The sequence below is a fragment of the Acinonyx jubatus genome, chromosome A2, assembly GCF_027475565.1.
Source record: "Acinonyx jubatus isolate Ajub_Pintada_27869175 chromosome A2, VMU_Ajub_asm_v1.0, whole genome shotgun sequence".
In the NCBI taxonomy this organism is placed as follows: Eukaryota; Metazoa; Chordata; class Mammalia; order Carnivora; family Felidae; genus Acinonyx; species Acinonyx jubatus.
Genome location: NC_069383.1, coordinates 162,779,161 through 162,794,963, shown reverse-complemented (window position 1 = coordinate 162,794,963; position 15,803 = coordinate 162,779,161). Strand labels below are relative to the sequence as shown.

The 15,803-nt window shown below is 52.6% G+C and overlaps 1 protein-coding gene across 1 annotated transcript in view; it reads right to left on the bottom strand.

Moving 5' to 3' along the window:
- ZFR2 (zinc finger RNA binding protein 2) overlaps positions 1-12,892 on the bottom strand; it is a 42,585-nt gene extending 29,693 nt beyond the window's left edge. The window contains exon 1 of the mRNA XM_027049289.2: positions 12,777-12,892. Coding sequence (XP_026905090.1) covers positions 12,777-12,829 — 53 coding nt within the window. The 5' untranslated portion in view covers positions 12,830-12,892. The remainder of the gene's footprint in view (positions 1-12,776) is intronic.
- Positions 12,893-15,803: the final 2,911 nt, after the last annotated feature.

Below are 15,803 nucleotides of genomic sequence, written 5' to 3'. Positions count from 1 at the left end.
CCCAAATCCCAGTCACCCTTCCCTGCAAGGCCTCTTCTGGCCTTGGGAGAGGCCGGGGTCGGAGGGGCGGTGGGGGGGGTTCCCACTGATGGCCGGGCGGCTGGCACACCCACCCTTCCTCCTTCGGGGCTCTACAAACACTTAAAGTGGGGCTGTGCAGAGCAGTCAAGGGTAGTAAATGTTTGGTGACAAAGATCAAAGTGCTGGCTGTGACCCAGAAAGGGAACACTAGGCCCGCCTTATCCTGAACAACCCACGACACCGTGAGGACACCTGTTGGTGTTTATGGTCTGAGAGGATGGAATGCCACCTTGCTTTTATGTAGCGAAGCGAGCCCCACAAAGACGTGGGAGCGTGGGGTGCCCCGTCGGACTCAGGGAGGGCACACGCATCTCACACCCACTCTCAGGAGAGACCCGGCAGAGCCCAGGTGGAGAGCTATAGGGAGAAAGGAGAGGGTTTTAAGCAAGGTCTGACAAGCGACAGCCACATCTGCCCACTGCCCGCTTCTGTGTGGCCCACAGCAGAGTGGTTTTCCCGGTTTTAAATGGCTGGAGAAAGTGAAAGGAGTGGCGTTTCATGACACGTGACAATCACGTGAAATTCACATTTGAGTCGAAACCTGAAGTTCCAATGGCACACGGCCGCACCCACTTGTTCGCGTCCTGTCCTGCAGTGGCTAGAGACCAGCAGCTGCCACGGACACAGTGCAGCCTGGAACGGGGACTGACTCTTTGCGTCCCAGAATTCGGATGTGGAAACCCCGCCCCTCCGTGCGACAGCGTGAGAGGCAGGGCCTTTGGAGGATTCAGATTAGACGGCGTCATGAGGTTGGAGCCCTCGTGAGTGCCCTGGAGTCACAGGGGAGACCGCTTCCCCGTCGCTGGCTCCCTGGCCTCAGACGCCAGCCTCCACAAGCGGGGGATGCGTTCCCACTGCTTTACAGGCGCCACCCCTCCCCCTCCATGGTGCTTTGTTACAGCAGCCTGAACTCAGATACACGGAAAGCTGGAAGTGTTTACTCTCTGGCCATTTACTCAAAAGGTTTGCCGCTTCGTGGCTTCAAACAGCAATTGCTTGGGGCACCGGGGTGGCTCAGCCGGAGAAGCAGAGAAGTGTATGACTTCAGCTCGCGTCACGATCTCATACCTTTTGAGTTCGAGCCCAGTATCGGGCTCTGTGCGGACAGCTCAGGGCCCGGAGCCTGCTGCAGATTCTGGGTCTCCGCCTCGCTCTCTGCCTCTCCCCCCACTTGTGCTCCGTCTCTCTCTCTCTTTCAAAAATAAACATTCAAAAAAAAATTTGTTTTTTAAACAGCAATCGCTTATTTCACTTGTGACTGCGTAGGCTGGGCCGCCTTGCATCTGAGGTCAGCGGCAGGCAGGCAGGCTACTCCTAGAGGGCGGCTGGCTATCGGATGGACACCGTGGCTCCTCCACCTCCAGGGCCAGCCTTGGGTCCTTCGTGCGGCAGCGTTCCCGAGGTGGCAGAGACCTGGGCAAAGGTTCTAGAGGCCAAAGTCCAAGACCGAGGTGCTGGCAGGTTCCATGTCCGGTGAGGGACGGTGTGCTGGGTCACGCCACACACTGCCATCTTCTTACTGTGTCCTCACGTGGAGGGTGGGGCGAGGGCACTCATCCCATTCATGGGGGCTGCACCCTCATGACCTAACCCCTCCCCAGAGGCCCCACCTCCTAATACCATCACCCTGGGAAGTAGGTTTCAGTTCAGAATTTGGAGGCGGGGGGGGGGGGGGTCAACCACGGCTGTATCACTCCCACTGCTGTCTGTTAACAAGACAAGGCACAAGGAAGCCCAGGTTCAAGGGCCAGGGAGCCCAACGTCATTTCTAGATGGGACGAGCTGCCAGGTCATGGCGGACAAGTGAGGACGTGAGAAGGAATGAAGGACAGGGACACTTTGGCAGCCAATCTGCCACACTTAGGAGACCAGTGAGCAGGAACACAGCTCACGGGAAAGAACCTCCACAGGCCCGGCCCGTAGGGAAGCCAAAATCCAGAGGAAGGGCCCTCCCCTGGGGTGATGCCACCCTAGGGAAGGTGGAGTGACGCTGGGGACACCTGAGGTTGTCACGACCTGGGGTGCTCTTGCCACGAAGTGAGATGCCAGGGAGGCTGCTCCACACCCCACAGTGCCCACCCCAGAGTGACCACCCCGATGTCAAAAGCGCTGCTGGTAAATTCAGACCCGCAAAAACGGGTGAGGACACCACAGCTTGGGGACTGGCGACTGCCTAGCACTTGGGCAGAAAAGCAGCCAACGGGGCAGCAGAGACTTGCCTCTCCCACCCAGACCCTTGCCACGGGTCCAAAGGAAGAGCACCCCACACTCCTCAGACTCCCCTTCATGGAAGGCCTTTGGTCATCTCATCCTCTCCCAAGTTCTAACAGCTTTTTTTCTGGCTCCTTTTAAGAAGCCGGCGAAGCTGGGCCTTCCTCCCCTGTGGTTCCTTGGAAATGGCATTGTGCCTGCGATCCCCTGGGCTTCACGGGCCCCAGTTAAGAGTCCCTGCTGGGACGGGTGCACCAAAAAGCAGTCGTCGGGGTGAAGTGGCAAATTTTACGTGGGCCTGTGTGATGTGGCATGTCCCCCTGTCTCGGGAATTGTTTTTTTTTTTTCTCTTTTTTCTGCCGTGTGTGTGTGTGGCATTTTTTTAAATTTATTATTTTTTTTTAATTTACACCCAAGTTAGTTAGCATATAGTACAACAATGATTTCAGGAGTAAATCCCTTAATGTCCCTTATCCATTTAACCCATCCCCCCTCCCATAACCCCTCCTGTTTGTTTTTCATATTTAAGAGTCTCTTATGTTTTGTCCCCTTCCCTGTTTTTACATTATTTTTGTTTCCCGTCCCTTATGTTCATCTGTTTTGTCTCTTAAAGTCCTCATATGAGTGAAGTCATGTGAATTCTGTCTTTCTCTGACTAATTTCACTTAGCATAATACCCTCCAGTTCCATCCACATAGTTGCAAATGGCAAGATTTCATTCTTTTGATTGCCGAGTAATACTCCATTGTGTGTGTGTGTGTGTGTGTGTGTGTGTGTGTGTGTGTGTGTGTATACCACATCTTCTTTATCCATTCATCCATCGATGGCCATTTGGGCTCTTTCCAGACTTTGGCTCTTGTCGATAGTGCTGCTATAAACACGGGGGTGCATGTGTCCCTTCGAAACAGCACACCTGTATCCCGTGGATAAATGCCTAGTAGTGCAATGGCTGGGTTATAGGGTAGTTCTATTTTTAGTTTTTTGAGGAACCTCCATACTGTTTTCTAGAGTGGCTGCACCAGCTTGCATTCCCTCCAACAATGCAAAAGAGATCCTCTCTCTCCGCATCCTCACCAACATCTGTTGTTGCCTGAGTTGTTAATGTTGGCCATTCTGACAGGTGTGAGGGGGTATCTCATGGTGGTTTTGATTCGTATTTCCCTGATGAGGAGTGATGTTGAGCATCTTTTCATGTCTGTTTGCCATCGGGATGTCTTCTTTGGAGAAGTGTCTATCCATGGCTTTTGCCCATGTCTTCACTGGACTATTTGTTTTTTGGGTGTTGAGCTTGATAACTTTTTCACAGATTTTGGATACCAGCCCTTTATCTGACGTGTCGTTTGCAAATATCTTTTCCCATTCCGTCAGTTGCCTTTTAGTTTCGCCGATTGTTTCCTTCGCTGTGCAGAAGCTTTTTATCTTGATGAGGTCCCAGTAGTTCATTTTTGCTTTGGTTTCCCTTGCCTCCGGAGACGTGTTGAGTAAGAAGTTGCTGCGGCCAAAGTCAAAGAGATTTTTGCCTGCTTCCTCCCTGAGGATTTTGATGGCTTCCTGTCCTACGCTTAGGTCTTTCATCCATGTCGAGTTTATTTCTGTGTCTGGTGTGAGAAAGTGGTCCAGGTTCATTCTTCTGCCTGTTGCTGTCCAGTTTTCCCAGCACCACTTGCTGAAGCGACTGTCTTTATTCCATTGGATATTCTTTCCTGCTTTGTCAAAGATGAGCTGGCCACACGTTTGTGGGCCCCTGTGTTGTGCACCGTACAAGTTCTTTTTGCCATGGCATGGACCTCTCTGCGTCCTCACTCAGGCACCTCCATAGACTAAAATCCTACAAGCACAAATGAGACATTCCCTTCAAGCAAGATGGCAGAGAAGAGAGGCTGAGGCTTCTGCACGAGGACTGGGTTGGAGTCGGAGAGGTTTCAAGATTAGGAACTAGGAGGAGAGCCACAGCCCAGGGGGATGGGCATGGCACCAGAGCCAGACCACCCGACTTCCAGTCCCGGCTCTGCTCACTGGGGCCTGGAGCAAGTCACTTACTCTCTCCTACCCTTGGTTTACTAGCCTGTAAAATGGGAACACGCACCTCTTGAGATGGTGGGACAACTGAATAGGAGCTCATGTGCTATAGCACTTGGCACAGTCAGGGGCATAAAATGCATTCTGGGGTTGCCAGGTCGGATTTTAACAAGACTAGAAATCAGGATTTTTGCAACGTCTCCCAATTTTTATTTATTTCTATTTTTTTTAAGTTTTTATTTATTTAAGAAATCTCTACACCCAATGTGGGGCTCAAGCTCATGACCAGATCAAAAGTCACATGTTTCTCTGACTGAGCCAGCCAGGTGCCCCAAAGTCTCCCAATTTTCAAATACAACCAGGGCACCTGGCTGGCTCAGTCAGTTAAATGGCTGACTCTTGATTTTGGCTCAGGTCATGATCTCCCAGTTTGTGAGTTTGAGCCCCACACTGGGTTCCGCGCTGTTTGGGATTCCCGGCTCACGCTCGCTCGCTCGCTCGCTCTCTGTCAACAAATAAATAAACCTAAAAAAAAAAATAAAAAGAATGAACGCTAGCAACCAATTCAAAGAAAGCAAGCAACGGGTCCACCGCTCGGGTGGAAGAAAGCAGGCGTGAGAACGAACATGGTGCGCAGGCTGCCACTTTTCAACCCCCGGTGGAGACCAAGGATTGGGAGTGGTGGTTGAGGAACAGGGATGAGAAGCCACAAATCTGCTCTTGGTGAAGCCTCCCCTCAAGCCAGGACAATAAACTCTGTGCCGCTTCAGCTGGACGTCACCTGTCGTTCGAAGGGAGGGCGTGTCACTGCACTACACGGCTGAGGGCCACTGTCCCCACCACGAGGACGCCGTAACAAGGGCCTGGTTGGTGCCATCTGCCCAGGAGGGGGAAGAGCAGAGGCTGGAAGCCGGGGGGTGAAGCACTGGGCACCTGCTGGCACGGGAGAAGCAGTAAGTCCCGGCTGGCATCCTCGTCTGGGTCATATCTCCTTGTGGTTTTTCGCTCTAAATGTTTGTTTTGGAGAGTCGGGATTTTTTTGACGAGACCATCCAGATGAGATTTTAGAACGCAAGCCTGGCCAGACTCGTTGATACCATTTTGCCTAGTCACCTAACGGAAGGGGACACCGAGGGCTGGAGATGTAACGGATCTGTCTGAGGAGGCCAGCTTCCCTGACAGGGCGCTCTCCTGTGGGACACGCTCCTGCTTGCTCCCGAAAGGCCAACCGTAAAAGACACACGGGACCTGGAGCGCAGACCTCGTGTCAGATTCAGAAGGGTGATCTGAGGAACCTACAGCAGGTAACGAAGGGTCGTTCCGGGGTTGTTGTAAGAGTGATCTGTTACACACCACTCTCAATGGGTCATACTCAGCGGGAACACACACACACACACACACACACACACAGCCAGAAACATGCAGAATCTGAGGGAAAAAATCAAGCGGAATAAAAGACTCTCCTGCAGTCGCAGTGCTGAGAGGCTTCACTCAGTACCCTGCTTTTAAATCCTCCCAGAACATAAGGTCTTTACCTATTTGTCACCCCCCTTCTACCACTCCCCCAAGTGGCACAAACTAAGCCCGACTGACGTTACATCCGAGGGCCAAGCAGCTGGACCTCTCAACGTCAAAGATCTCCCACCCTGTAGTGCCGCGGAGAGAAAACTGGGCTCCGGCACCCTGGCCTGGGTGCACCTTTCCAGGTGCATCTGCGACTTCTCGCGGGGTTGGAGAACATTCAGAGTGAGACGGTGCATCGTGAACTCCGACACCCGACGCTGGCTGATATGGTCATGAAAGACATTCATCAGGAAGCACATTTCCAAGTCTGTTTTATTGCCGGTAAGATCACACCCAATTACTTTACGCGTACACACATGCGTGAACAGGGATGATTTCATTTGGCACCTCGGTTCGCCAGGTTTTTATATTCAAAACATGTAACACGTTGTATATGTTCATACCCATAACAATTCTGATTTTTTTTTTGAGATTTTTTATCTTCTTAACTTTTTAAAAGTTTATTTAAGTAACTTCCACACCCAACACGGGGCTTGAACTCAAGACCCGGAGATTAAGAGTTGCATGCTCTACTGAATGAGCCTGCCAGGTGCCCCACGATTCTGATTTTTTAGCAGATTTTTTTTTTTTTAATTATGAAAGCCTTATGTGCCTTCTCGATGTGAAATGTCCATTTCAGATCCAGATACCCCCGGAAAACATCTCAACGTCCTGGAAAGGGGTTTCATAAGCTAAATCCTTGGGCTCTTGAGAAGATGAGAGGATTTCATTCCCCAACCCCCAACTTCTTTAAACTGTGGTCAAGAGTCCCCAGCTCCAAATCAGGGCCAGCGTGGCTCCTCAAGGCAGGGCCACTGGGCTGCTCAACGTTCCTGAGGCAGGGACTCCAGGGACCGGTGACAGGAGCTTCCCCAGCCTCCAGGGTGAGCTGGATTCTGTGCCTGGCAGTGCAGCTCCCGGAATTCTCTTCCATCCCTTCTGCAAAGGAACATAGTCCCCACATGGAGGGTGGCTACGTGGTTAGCTCTTCAGTCAGGTGCTCAAGAACGCCATCTTGACGATACTCTGCTGGGTCCTCCCAGAAGCAGCGCAAGTGAAACAAAGTCCAACCAGGGTTCAGATGGCCACACCATTCTACTGCTGGGAGCCACAATGATGAAAGGCCAATGTTTGGGGTCTGGCGAGGGGTCATCTGTGGCTCCAGCCTTCTCTTGCTGTGGAAGAACCTGCACGGCCACGTCTACACTGGTCTGACACATGCACCTCGTGTCAACAGGGGGAGGCAGGACTAAACAGCCAATCTGACGTCCTCCTGAGCAAGTACAACAGACATCCGCCTACCAACCCTGGATTCAAGCAATGTCTCAATGACATTTACGTTGAGAAGAAGCCACTGGCTTCTTAAAAACATTCACTGTGAGGCTCTTAGATGTGATGGCTCCTTTTGCTTCCAGAGAGCAAAACTCATCGAGGAGTTAACCTGTCGCCAGAACGGACTTTCCAAAATACAAAATGCTACAGAATCAAAGCAGAACAATTCTCGATTCTTAGTAAACAAATAAGTGACCTGGGATACGCTAATTTACAAAAGCATATGGATAGTGAGTGCCACAAACACAGTTTACCTTTGGGGGGGGGAAAATGCCCATAGCAAAATACCTACCCCCCCCCAAAAAAAATCCCATTTCCCAAAATATTTACAAATGAAGTTTCCAGGTAAAAGATATCCAGAAACCTTAAAATGATCCTATAACACAAGTATCGTCAGAAAAAGAGAAGGCGGAGAAATTCAGTTCCCCGCTGGTGGCAGACACCCTTGTAGAAGGGACATAACTAGGGAGCAGTTACCAATCCACTGGACCTTGGGTGGTGCCAAGCCTCTTCCTACCAAGATTCTAAAGGATATTCCACAAGTAAACAGCACGCTCCCGATTTACAGCGTCACCGACACAGAAAGGACACGCAAAAAGCGTAAAAGAGGAGGCCTGGGTGGCTCAGTCGGTTGAGCATCTGACTCTTGATTCGGCTCCGGTCACGATCTCGCGGTTCCTGAGTCTGAGCCCCTCATCGGGCTCTGTGCTGACAGTGTGGAGCCTGCTTGGGATTCTCTCTCTCCCTCCCTCTCTCTGCCCCTCCCCTGCACGCGCATGCACTCTCTGAACGACAGCAAGACGTCCAAGTACCTCTTTCAGCAGGTCCCTACCGTGTATCTCAGCCTCACCGAGATGGGCCTTTAAAAAGGTGACAGTAACCACATGTGACAGGAAGGTCCACCTGCCGTGCTGTTCCAGGGCCCATCAAGCCCACCTGGGAGTAACTAGAAGGTGCTGCTCAAGTGAAGACTTTTGTCAGGATTCCTCCAAACTGAGCTGGAGCCCCCCCACCCCCGGGCCCCACTCCCCCGATGTCTAAGGCAACCCTGCTTCTGGACACGGTGGCAGGAGTCCCACTGGCCCCTGAGGCAGTGACACCAGATTCTCCCTGGCAGCCTGTGCCCCTTGGACCCAGGCTCAGGAGACAGGTGGTGGGTCAGGTTTACTCTGGAGCGTGTGGAGACCCACGAGGGGCAGAGCGGCAGACGACGGAGGCAGGCCCGGACATGCACATGACAGAGACTGCTCTGAATCTGGCTGCAGCCACACCGGACGGAGCAAGGGGCTCCGGAGCGGGCGCGACCTTCCGTCTGCCGGCACTGGGGCTGCCTGCACGGCTCTCCACGGTTGGCGTGGGCTCCGCTGCCCTTCCCAAGCCCCGTGTTGCCTCTGGGAGGGATTTTTGAGAGAAATAGGTTGGGGTGTCGTTGCCTTCCTGGGAGCACCAGGCCCGACACTCCCTTGGCTTCCACGTTCCGGGGACGGTAGTTTTTTAAGATCTGAAGAATCTGGCCCCACACCACAATCTGATGGGGACCCAAACGAGGGGGACAGGATCCAGGCCAGTAAGCGTAGCGTAAAGAATGGCAGTAACCTGGTCTCCGCCGGCAGGTCTCTCACCGCGAGGCTGAGTTCTGCCACCACAATCACATCCGGGGTTCAGCACACCCCACCGTGGGGCAAAGACACGGCCTGGGAGCCAGGCAGCCTGCATCCCTAGCTGGACCCCACCACTTACCACCACGGGGACCCCACAGCAGTCAGTGCACCCGGAGCCTCGTTCTCCTCATCCACAAAACAGCCGCCGTAGTAACTAGCTCAAAGGATTTCTGCGAGGATCCCCTGAGCTATCAAGCGCCTGGACTTACAGGATTCAAGAGCTGATAACCAGCATTTTTATCATCACTAACCGGCTTGGATGGGGGCCCACCCATCAAACATGCTGCATTCCAGATGAAGGAATTTGGCCGATTAAAATGTATACCGAAGCTTCTCTTGGTGAGAAACCAAGCATTACCCCAAATCCAGCAGCTGTCTTATTTAGACTTAACAAGAACGGGAAGACAGAGGTAGCCGGCGTACTGCACAGGTGGGATGTTCACAAAGCTGCTGAACGAAGAGGGAAATGTGACAACGGAGCTGTTGTTACAGCCTGTCCCATTCCACTGGGATGGACCGCCAGCATACAGCTCGGAGTTCTAGACGTTTCCACCAGCCAAGTGATTTAAAGCCATGCAGAACTTAGCTGGAGTTCTTGAACTGCTCGCACTGAAAGCTGCGCTCGGGGCCAATGAAAAGCACTGCCAAATTCAATTTTCCACATGGGATTAATCCTTCACTGTGGGTCTCTGCGGCTCTAACTCTAACAAAACCTTAGAAGATTTAAAAGACCATATAATATCCAATCAATGGAAATCATCATTATCAACAGGTAACTTAAGTTTTGCGTATACCTTCAAAAGTGAATGTGCGTCCAATTCCTACTGACCACCAATTCAAAAAGTTCAGATCCCAACCCTAAGAACAGACGACATAAGGAATATTCCCACCCGGGGCTATGGTTATCAAGTTTAAAAGGCAAGAAAACTTACTCAAAACTCCTCTAAAAACTGTGGTCTTCACTTTGGCAATTTGTAAAACGGGCTTTGTAAATTCTGTTGTCCAAAAGCTACCGTAAAGTTGGTAGGCACTCCCAATATCTAATTAGTTTATCCATGGCACATTACCTAAGAAATACATACTCTAAAAGCAGCTGAAGGGTCTAAACAAAAGCCATTTGCCCCAAAAGAAAATGTGTAGTTAACTTAAAGTCATTCAGATAACGCAGGTGGTCTCTTTTCAAGATTTTGTGAGACTGGAATTTCTTTCATTATGATCCCCATGTTTCAGTTTGTTAAATTTACACTTTTTTTTAATAATTTATTTTTTAAGCAATCTCTATTTCCAATGGGAGGCTCAACCTTGAGATCAAGAATCATATGCTCCACCCACTGCGCCAGCCAGGCGCCCCTACTCTTTTCTTAAATTTTTTTTTTTTAACGTTTATTTATTTTTGAGACAGAGAGAGACAGAGCATGAACGGGGGGGGGGGGGGGGGGCAGAGAGAGAGGGAGACACAGAATCGGAAGCAGGCTCCAGGCTCCGGGCCATCAGCCCAGAGCCCGACGCGGGGCTCGAACTCACGGACTGCGAGATCGTGACCTCAGTCGACGTCGGACGCTTACCTGACTGAGCCACCCAGGCACCCCATCTTTTCTTAAAGAGTAACACATATTTGGGGCACCTGGGTGGCTCCGTTGGTTGAGTGTCAGACGTCGGCTCAGGTCATGATCTCACGGTTTGTGGGTTCGAGCCCCGCGTCAGGCTCTGGGCTGCCAGCTCGGAGCCTGGAGCCTGCTTGGGATTCTGTGTCTTCCTCTCTCTTTGCCCCTCCCCCACTCACTCTCTGTCTCAAAAACAAACATTTTTTTTTCTTTAATTTAAAACATACTCTTGGAGAGAATTCTAAAATATAGAGTAATGTGAGGTTCTGTTCGGGGTAGTTTTACATCCTTTCCTGATGCGTGAGCACACCATCACCTAAATCCTCAGAATGCAGACAGAATAGCTCGGCTAAAATGTGTAAGTTTTTAATTAAAATAAATGACAGAGGGGCGCCTGGGTGGCTCAGTCGGTTAAGCATCCGACTTCAGCTCAGGTCACAATCTCGCGGTCCGTGAGTTCGAGCCCCGCGTCGGGCTCTGTGCTGACCACTCAGAGCCTGGAGCCTGTTTCCGATTCTGTGTCTCCCTCTCTCTCTGACCCTCTCCCATTCATGCTCTGTCTCTCTCTGTCTCAAAAATAAATAAACGTTAAAAAAAAATTTTTTTAATAAAAAGTAAAAAAAAATAAAATAAATGACAAACATCTGCTGAAGCCTGGCAATTACCAATTTTAACCACGTAAATAGCCCATTTCTCCTCTGGAAGGTAATGTCAACAGAAAACGTAACATTCAAGGGACTTCCCACTCGTGACCCAGGGACGCACTGGAGAAAGAAACAGGAACGAGCGAGGAAGAAAAGAAAGAAGTCGCTGGCCAGCAGGCAGAGGGTGATGCCCTTGCAAAAGCGGGCGCCTCCAGCAGCCTGGAGGGGCCAGTGGAGTCCTGCCCATGGGTGACGGAAGCAAGGAAGGACGGACCGAAATGAGACTCCGCTGCAGGAAACAGCGTGCATCCCCGCGCCGGCAGGCCATCCACGACTGGCCACCCCACACCCCACAAGTCGCTCCCAGGGCAGAAGACACGGGGAGCACACCCACCCTCCGCAGCCCTCATTTCCAAGCCCGGCGCTGTTTCCGTGTGATCCCAGAGGAAAGAACGCAGCAGCGTCGCAACGACGGGGTTGGGGGGTCGGCCCTAACCGTCCACCCCTCTACTTTCAACCAGCCGAAACCGAACCCTGCAGCAAGGCCCCCAGTGCAGCGCACACGGGTCTCTGGGGGGCCTAGGGGGCGGTGTGCACCCTCGCTTCCTCGGGATCTGGGAGAAACAGAGCGGAAGCCGACACGATGAAAAGGATGGGCTTGGGGGGGGGGGAGGGGCAGCCCCGGGTCTCGGGTCGCAAGTGTCAGGCTGAGGCACGAGACGGCAGAGATGCTCCAAGGAAAGGCCTTGGAGAAGGGCGTGCGGAGCGTACTTGTACACTTGGGGTACAGCACACCCCACGCGCTTAGACCTTCAGATCCCGCCTTCCCTGGGCTGCTTCCTATCCCTGCCCCCCACCTGTCTTGGCTCCTCCCCCCCAGCCCCCCAATGCGTGGGTGTCTGTACTTTACCAGACCGTAAATACGCAAACACCTACTCCACGGATGTTTTTAAGGTCTGGGGAATCCTCTACCCCTTCCCCCCCCTTACTGTTCCCCTCCCCGGGAAGCCCCTCGTCCCCACCCTTCTATTGGGTCTCAGGACTTCCCCCAAGTCTGCCCCCCCCCAAATCTGCCCTGACCCAATCAGGCCTCAACCCCCTCGCCAATGTCTCCGCCCCTCCCTCCGGTCACCCCTCCCCCGTCAGGGGTCAGTACCCCCAAACCCCACCGCCCCTGCCCCCCCAGGTGCCCTCCCGGGTCTGTTCGCTCGTAAATCAAGTCTCCACTTCCACTCCCCACTCCTCCGCCAAGGTCCCCGCTCCACCCCCTGCCCGGCTCCGCGCCCGCAACGCGCATCAGTTCCCGCCCCCCCCCGCCCCCTCCCCCGCAGCCCTCAGGGCCCTCCCCGGCCTCCGTCCCGGTCCCCGTCTCGGTCCCCAGGGATCCAGCTCTGCCCCTCGCCACGCCCGGACGGGTCCCCTCCCCGCCCTGGCTTCTCTGCCGGCCTCAGGGCCCGCTGCCCTCCCCACGTCAGGCCCGGCGCGGTGTCCGTGCCCCGACTGGCCCGCCGCTCTCCCCTGCCAGACACGGGTCCGCGGCTGCGCGGCCATCTCAGCTGGCGCAGGCCTCCCCGCCCGTGTCCCGCCCGGCTGCGGTCGGCGCGCGGCTTCCCCGGGGCCGGGGTCGGGCCGGCGGCGCGGGCGGCTCGGGGGCCCGTTACCTGTACGGAGGGCCGGCGCCGCGCGCGAAACCGGAGCAGTCACTCGCCGCCATCTTCGCGTCTCTGGGGCGCGCGAGCCGCCCCGAGGCGCGAGGGGAGGAGCCGTCGGCGGTGACGTCCCTGGGCCCCGCCCCCAGGCCGCGTGCCGCTCGCGCGCCGCCACGCGCCCCAGGCCCCGCCCCCCCGCGCGAAGCTCGCGCCGCCTCGCTTCCCATTGCGTCCCGTTGCGTCCGCGGGCTGTCTCCGCCTCCAGCCCCGCCCCTTCCCGGGGCCCCGCCTTCCCTCCGGCAGCTCAGCTTCCGGGGACTCTGCCTCCAGCCCCGCCTCTTCCCGGAGCCCTGCCCTCCTTTCAGCCTTTCTTCGGCTTTGGGGGTCCCTGCCTGGCACCCCAAGACCCGCCCTGAACGCGAGCCTGAAGTGCCTTATACTTTGTGTCCCACTGGGGTGAGTTTGGGAGTTCCGCTGACCGCTCTGGCTGGGGTACATGTGGCCCTATGGATACAGCCAAGACCTGCTTGTCCTTCGGGACCCGCTGGTGGGCAGCCTTTCGTGGGGCCTTAAAATTTGGTGACCCTAAACTAGTGGTTCCCGACCAGAGGGGTTTGCCCCCAGGGGACACTGGACGGTGTCTAGGGACATCTGGGGGCTCCTGGCATCGAGTGGGTGGGGGCCAGGGATGCTGCTCAGCCTCCACATCGCCCCGAACGCCCCACACGGAACGACCCGGATCCAAAGTCACCAGTGCCCAGACTGAGAAACCCTATTCTAAGTGGAAGTCATTTTGAGAGAGATTTCTTGGCCAAGCCTGGCCACCTTGGGGGACGCAACAGTGAACAAAACTCCTTGGTGCCCGTCCTCTGCAGCACTTACAAACTATGAACTACAGTTAGAGTGCTTTTTTGGTTAATAACAGCTTTACCGAGATAGAATTCACATACCCATGCTGCTCAATGGTTTTTAGTACGTGTACGCAATTGCGTGACCATCGCCACTGTGTAATTCCAGAACATTTTCATCACCCCAAGTACAAACCCTGTCTCCATCAACAGGCGCTTCTCAATCTCCCAGCTGCTGGCAACCACCAGTTTGCTTTTTGTCTCTACAGGTTTACCTGTTCTGTGCATTTTGTATGATGGAGCACTACTAATAAACTCCTGATGCACACAACTTGGATGAAGCTGTAGAGAATTATAGGAAAAGCCAATGCAAAAGGGTTCCGTGCTTTACATACTCATGATTCCATTTAAAACTCTTAAACCATTGGGGCGCCTGGGTGGCGCAGTCGGCTAAGCGTCCGACTTCAGCCAGGTCATGATCTCGCGGTCCGTGAGTTCGAGCCCCGCGTCAGGCTCTGGGCTGATGGCTCAGAGCCTGGAGCCTGTTTCCGATTCTGTGTCTCCCTCTTTCTCTGCCCCTCCCCCGTTCATGCTCTGTCTCTCTCTGTCCCAAAAATAAATAAACGTTGGAAAAAAAATTAAAACTCTTAAACCATCAAAGTTACAGAAATGGAGAACATATTTGTGATGTCTAGGGTTAAGGAAATGGCCGGGGAGGATACGGGCATTATAGAAGGAACCTCTATAGAAGGACAACAGGAGGTATCCTGTCGTGAGAAAGTGTCCTGTATCTCAACTGTATTGAAAGCAATAGTGATATTGTACTATACTTGTGTAAGATTTTACCGTTGGGTAAATTGGGGGAACGGGTACACGGGATCTTTCTGTTATTTCTTACTGCATGTGAATCTACAATTATTTCAATATTTTAAAAATTAATTAGGAAAATACATTCACCAACTCTGGTGGGATGGGGTTCCTTTCCACCTTTCTATGAAGCAGGCACAGGGCTAGTTAATTCTTGGACAGAAACCATGGCGAGCCCAGGGTGCCGAGGAAAGCCGTATGGTGATGTAGTGGATGGCATTCTTCCCTTTGTGTCTTCATGACCATGTGTGGCCACCAGAAACAATCTACAGGGTCTGGCAAAAGCAGCTCTCTCACCATGCCCTGGCTAACGCTCAGAGTGGTAATTACACACCGCTTTCCTCCAATTCCCTGCAGCTCTAGCTAGGTAACAAAGGCTACATGCTTTATACAAAAGCAGGTCTGTTTTAATGTTTTCTCTGGGTTACATAGTATCTTTTTTTCCCTCCTGTTATTTACTACAAGCATTGTGTTCAATGCTTTTTGCATGCACAATCTTATCTATCCCTACATAGCCCTCAGAAGTACATAGAGTTGATTCTCATTATTGGCAGCAGCCTTGTCCTATAAAGTGGCCCCAAGCCCTAGAATAGGGAATCGTAAAGCCCCACTCCTGGGGAGACACTTGAGTGGGTTCCTGCAAGCCTCTGCTCACATTATTTTTCATCAACAGATCAAATACATAACCTTGTGTTCTGTGCGCTTCTGTCCAAAGGCATCTTATTTAATATACATTACTGATCATGAACAGCCAACAGCACTGTGACTCATGCCTGAATGAAGCTTAACTAACACTCTTATTTTCACCGCAAGGTGCACCCCGACCTTCTTGTGCTTGGAAATGCTAGACAGCCCTTCAGGACCGTGCACGGGGGCCACTATAAACAGCAAAACCACCAACGTAAAGCACAAAAATCATGGTGCTAAATAAATCCCGAAATGGGCAGTTTACAATCTGGGCTGGAATCAGAAGGCAAAATGGTGCCTTGTTCGAACTCACCTGGGAACATGTACAACCAGCACTCAAATTTTTCATCACACTTCCTTGTCTGCAAATGACCCTGAAGGCACCATGAGTATTGATTTGAGTCTTACAAATGTTACCACTAAATTTCAGCCAGTAGGCAAATTCACAAATACGGAAACAACTAATAATGAGGATCGAATGTCCGTGATTAATCAATCCCCTTTGCAAATCAGGAAAATGACACTCAAGGAGCGTTAGCAATTTTTTTTAACATGTTTTAATTTTTTTTTTTTACATTTTTATTTATTTTTGAGAGACAGAGACAGAGCACAAGTGGGGGAGGAACAGAGAGAGAGG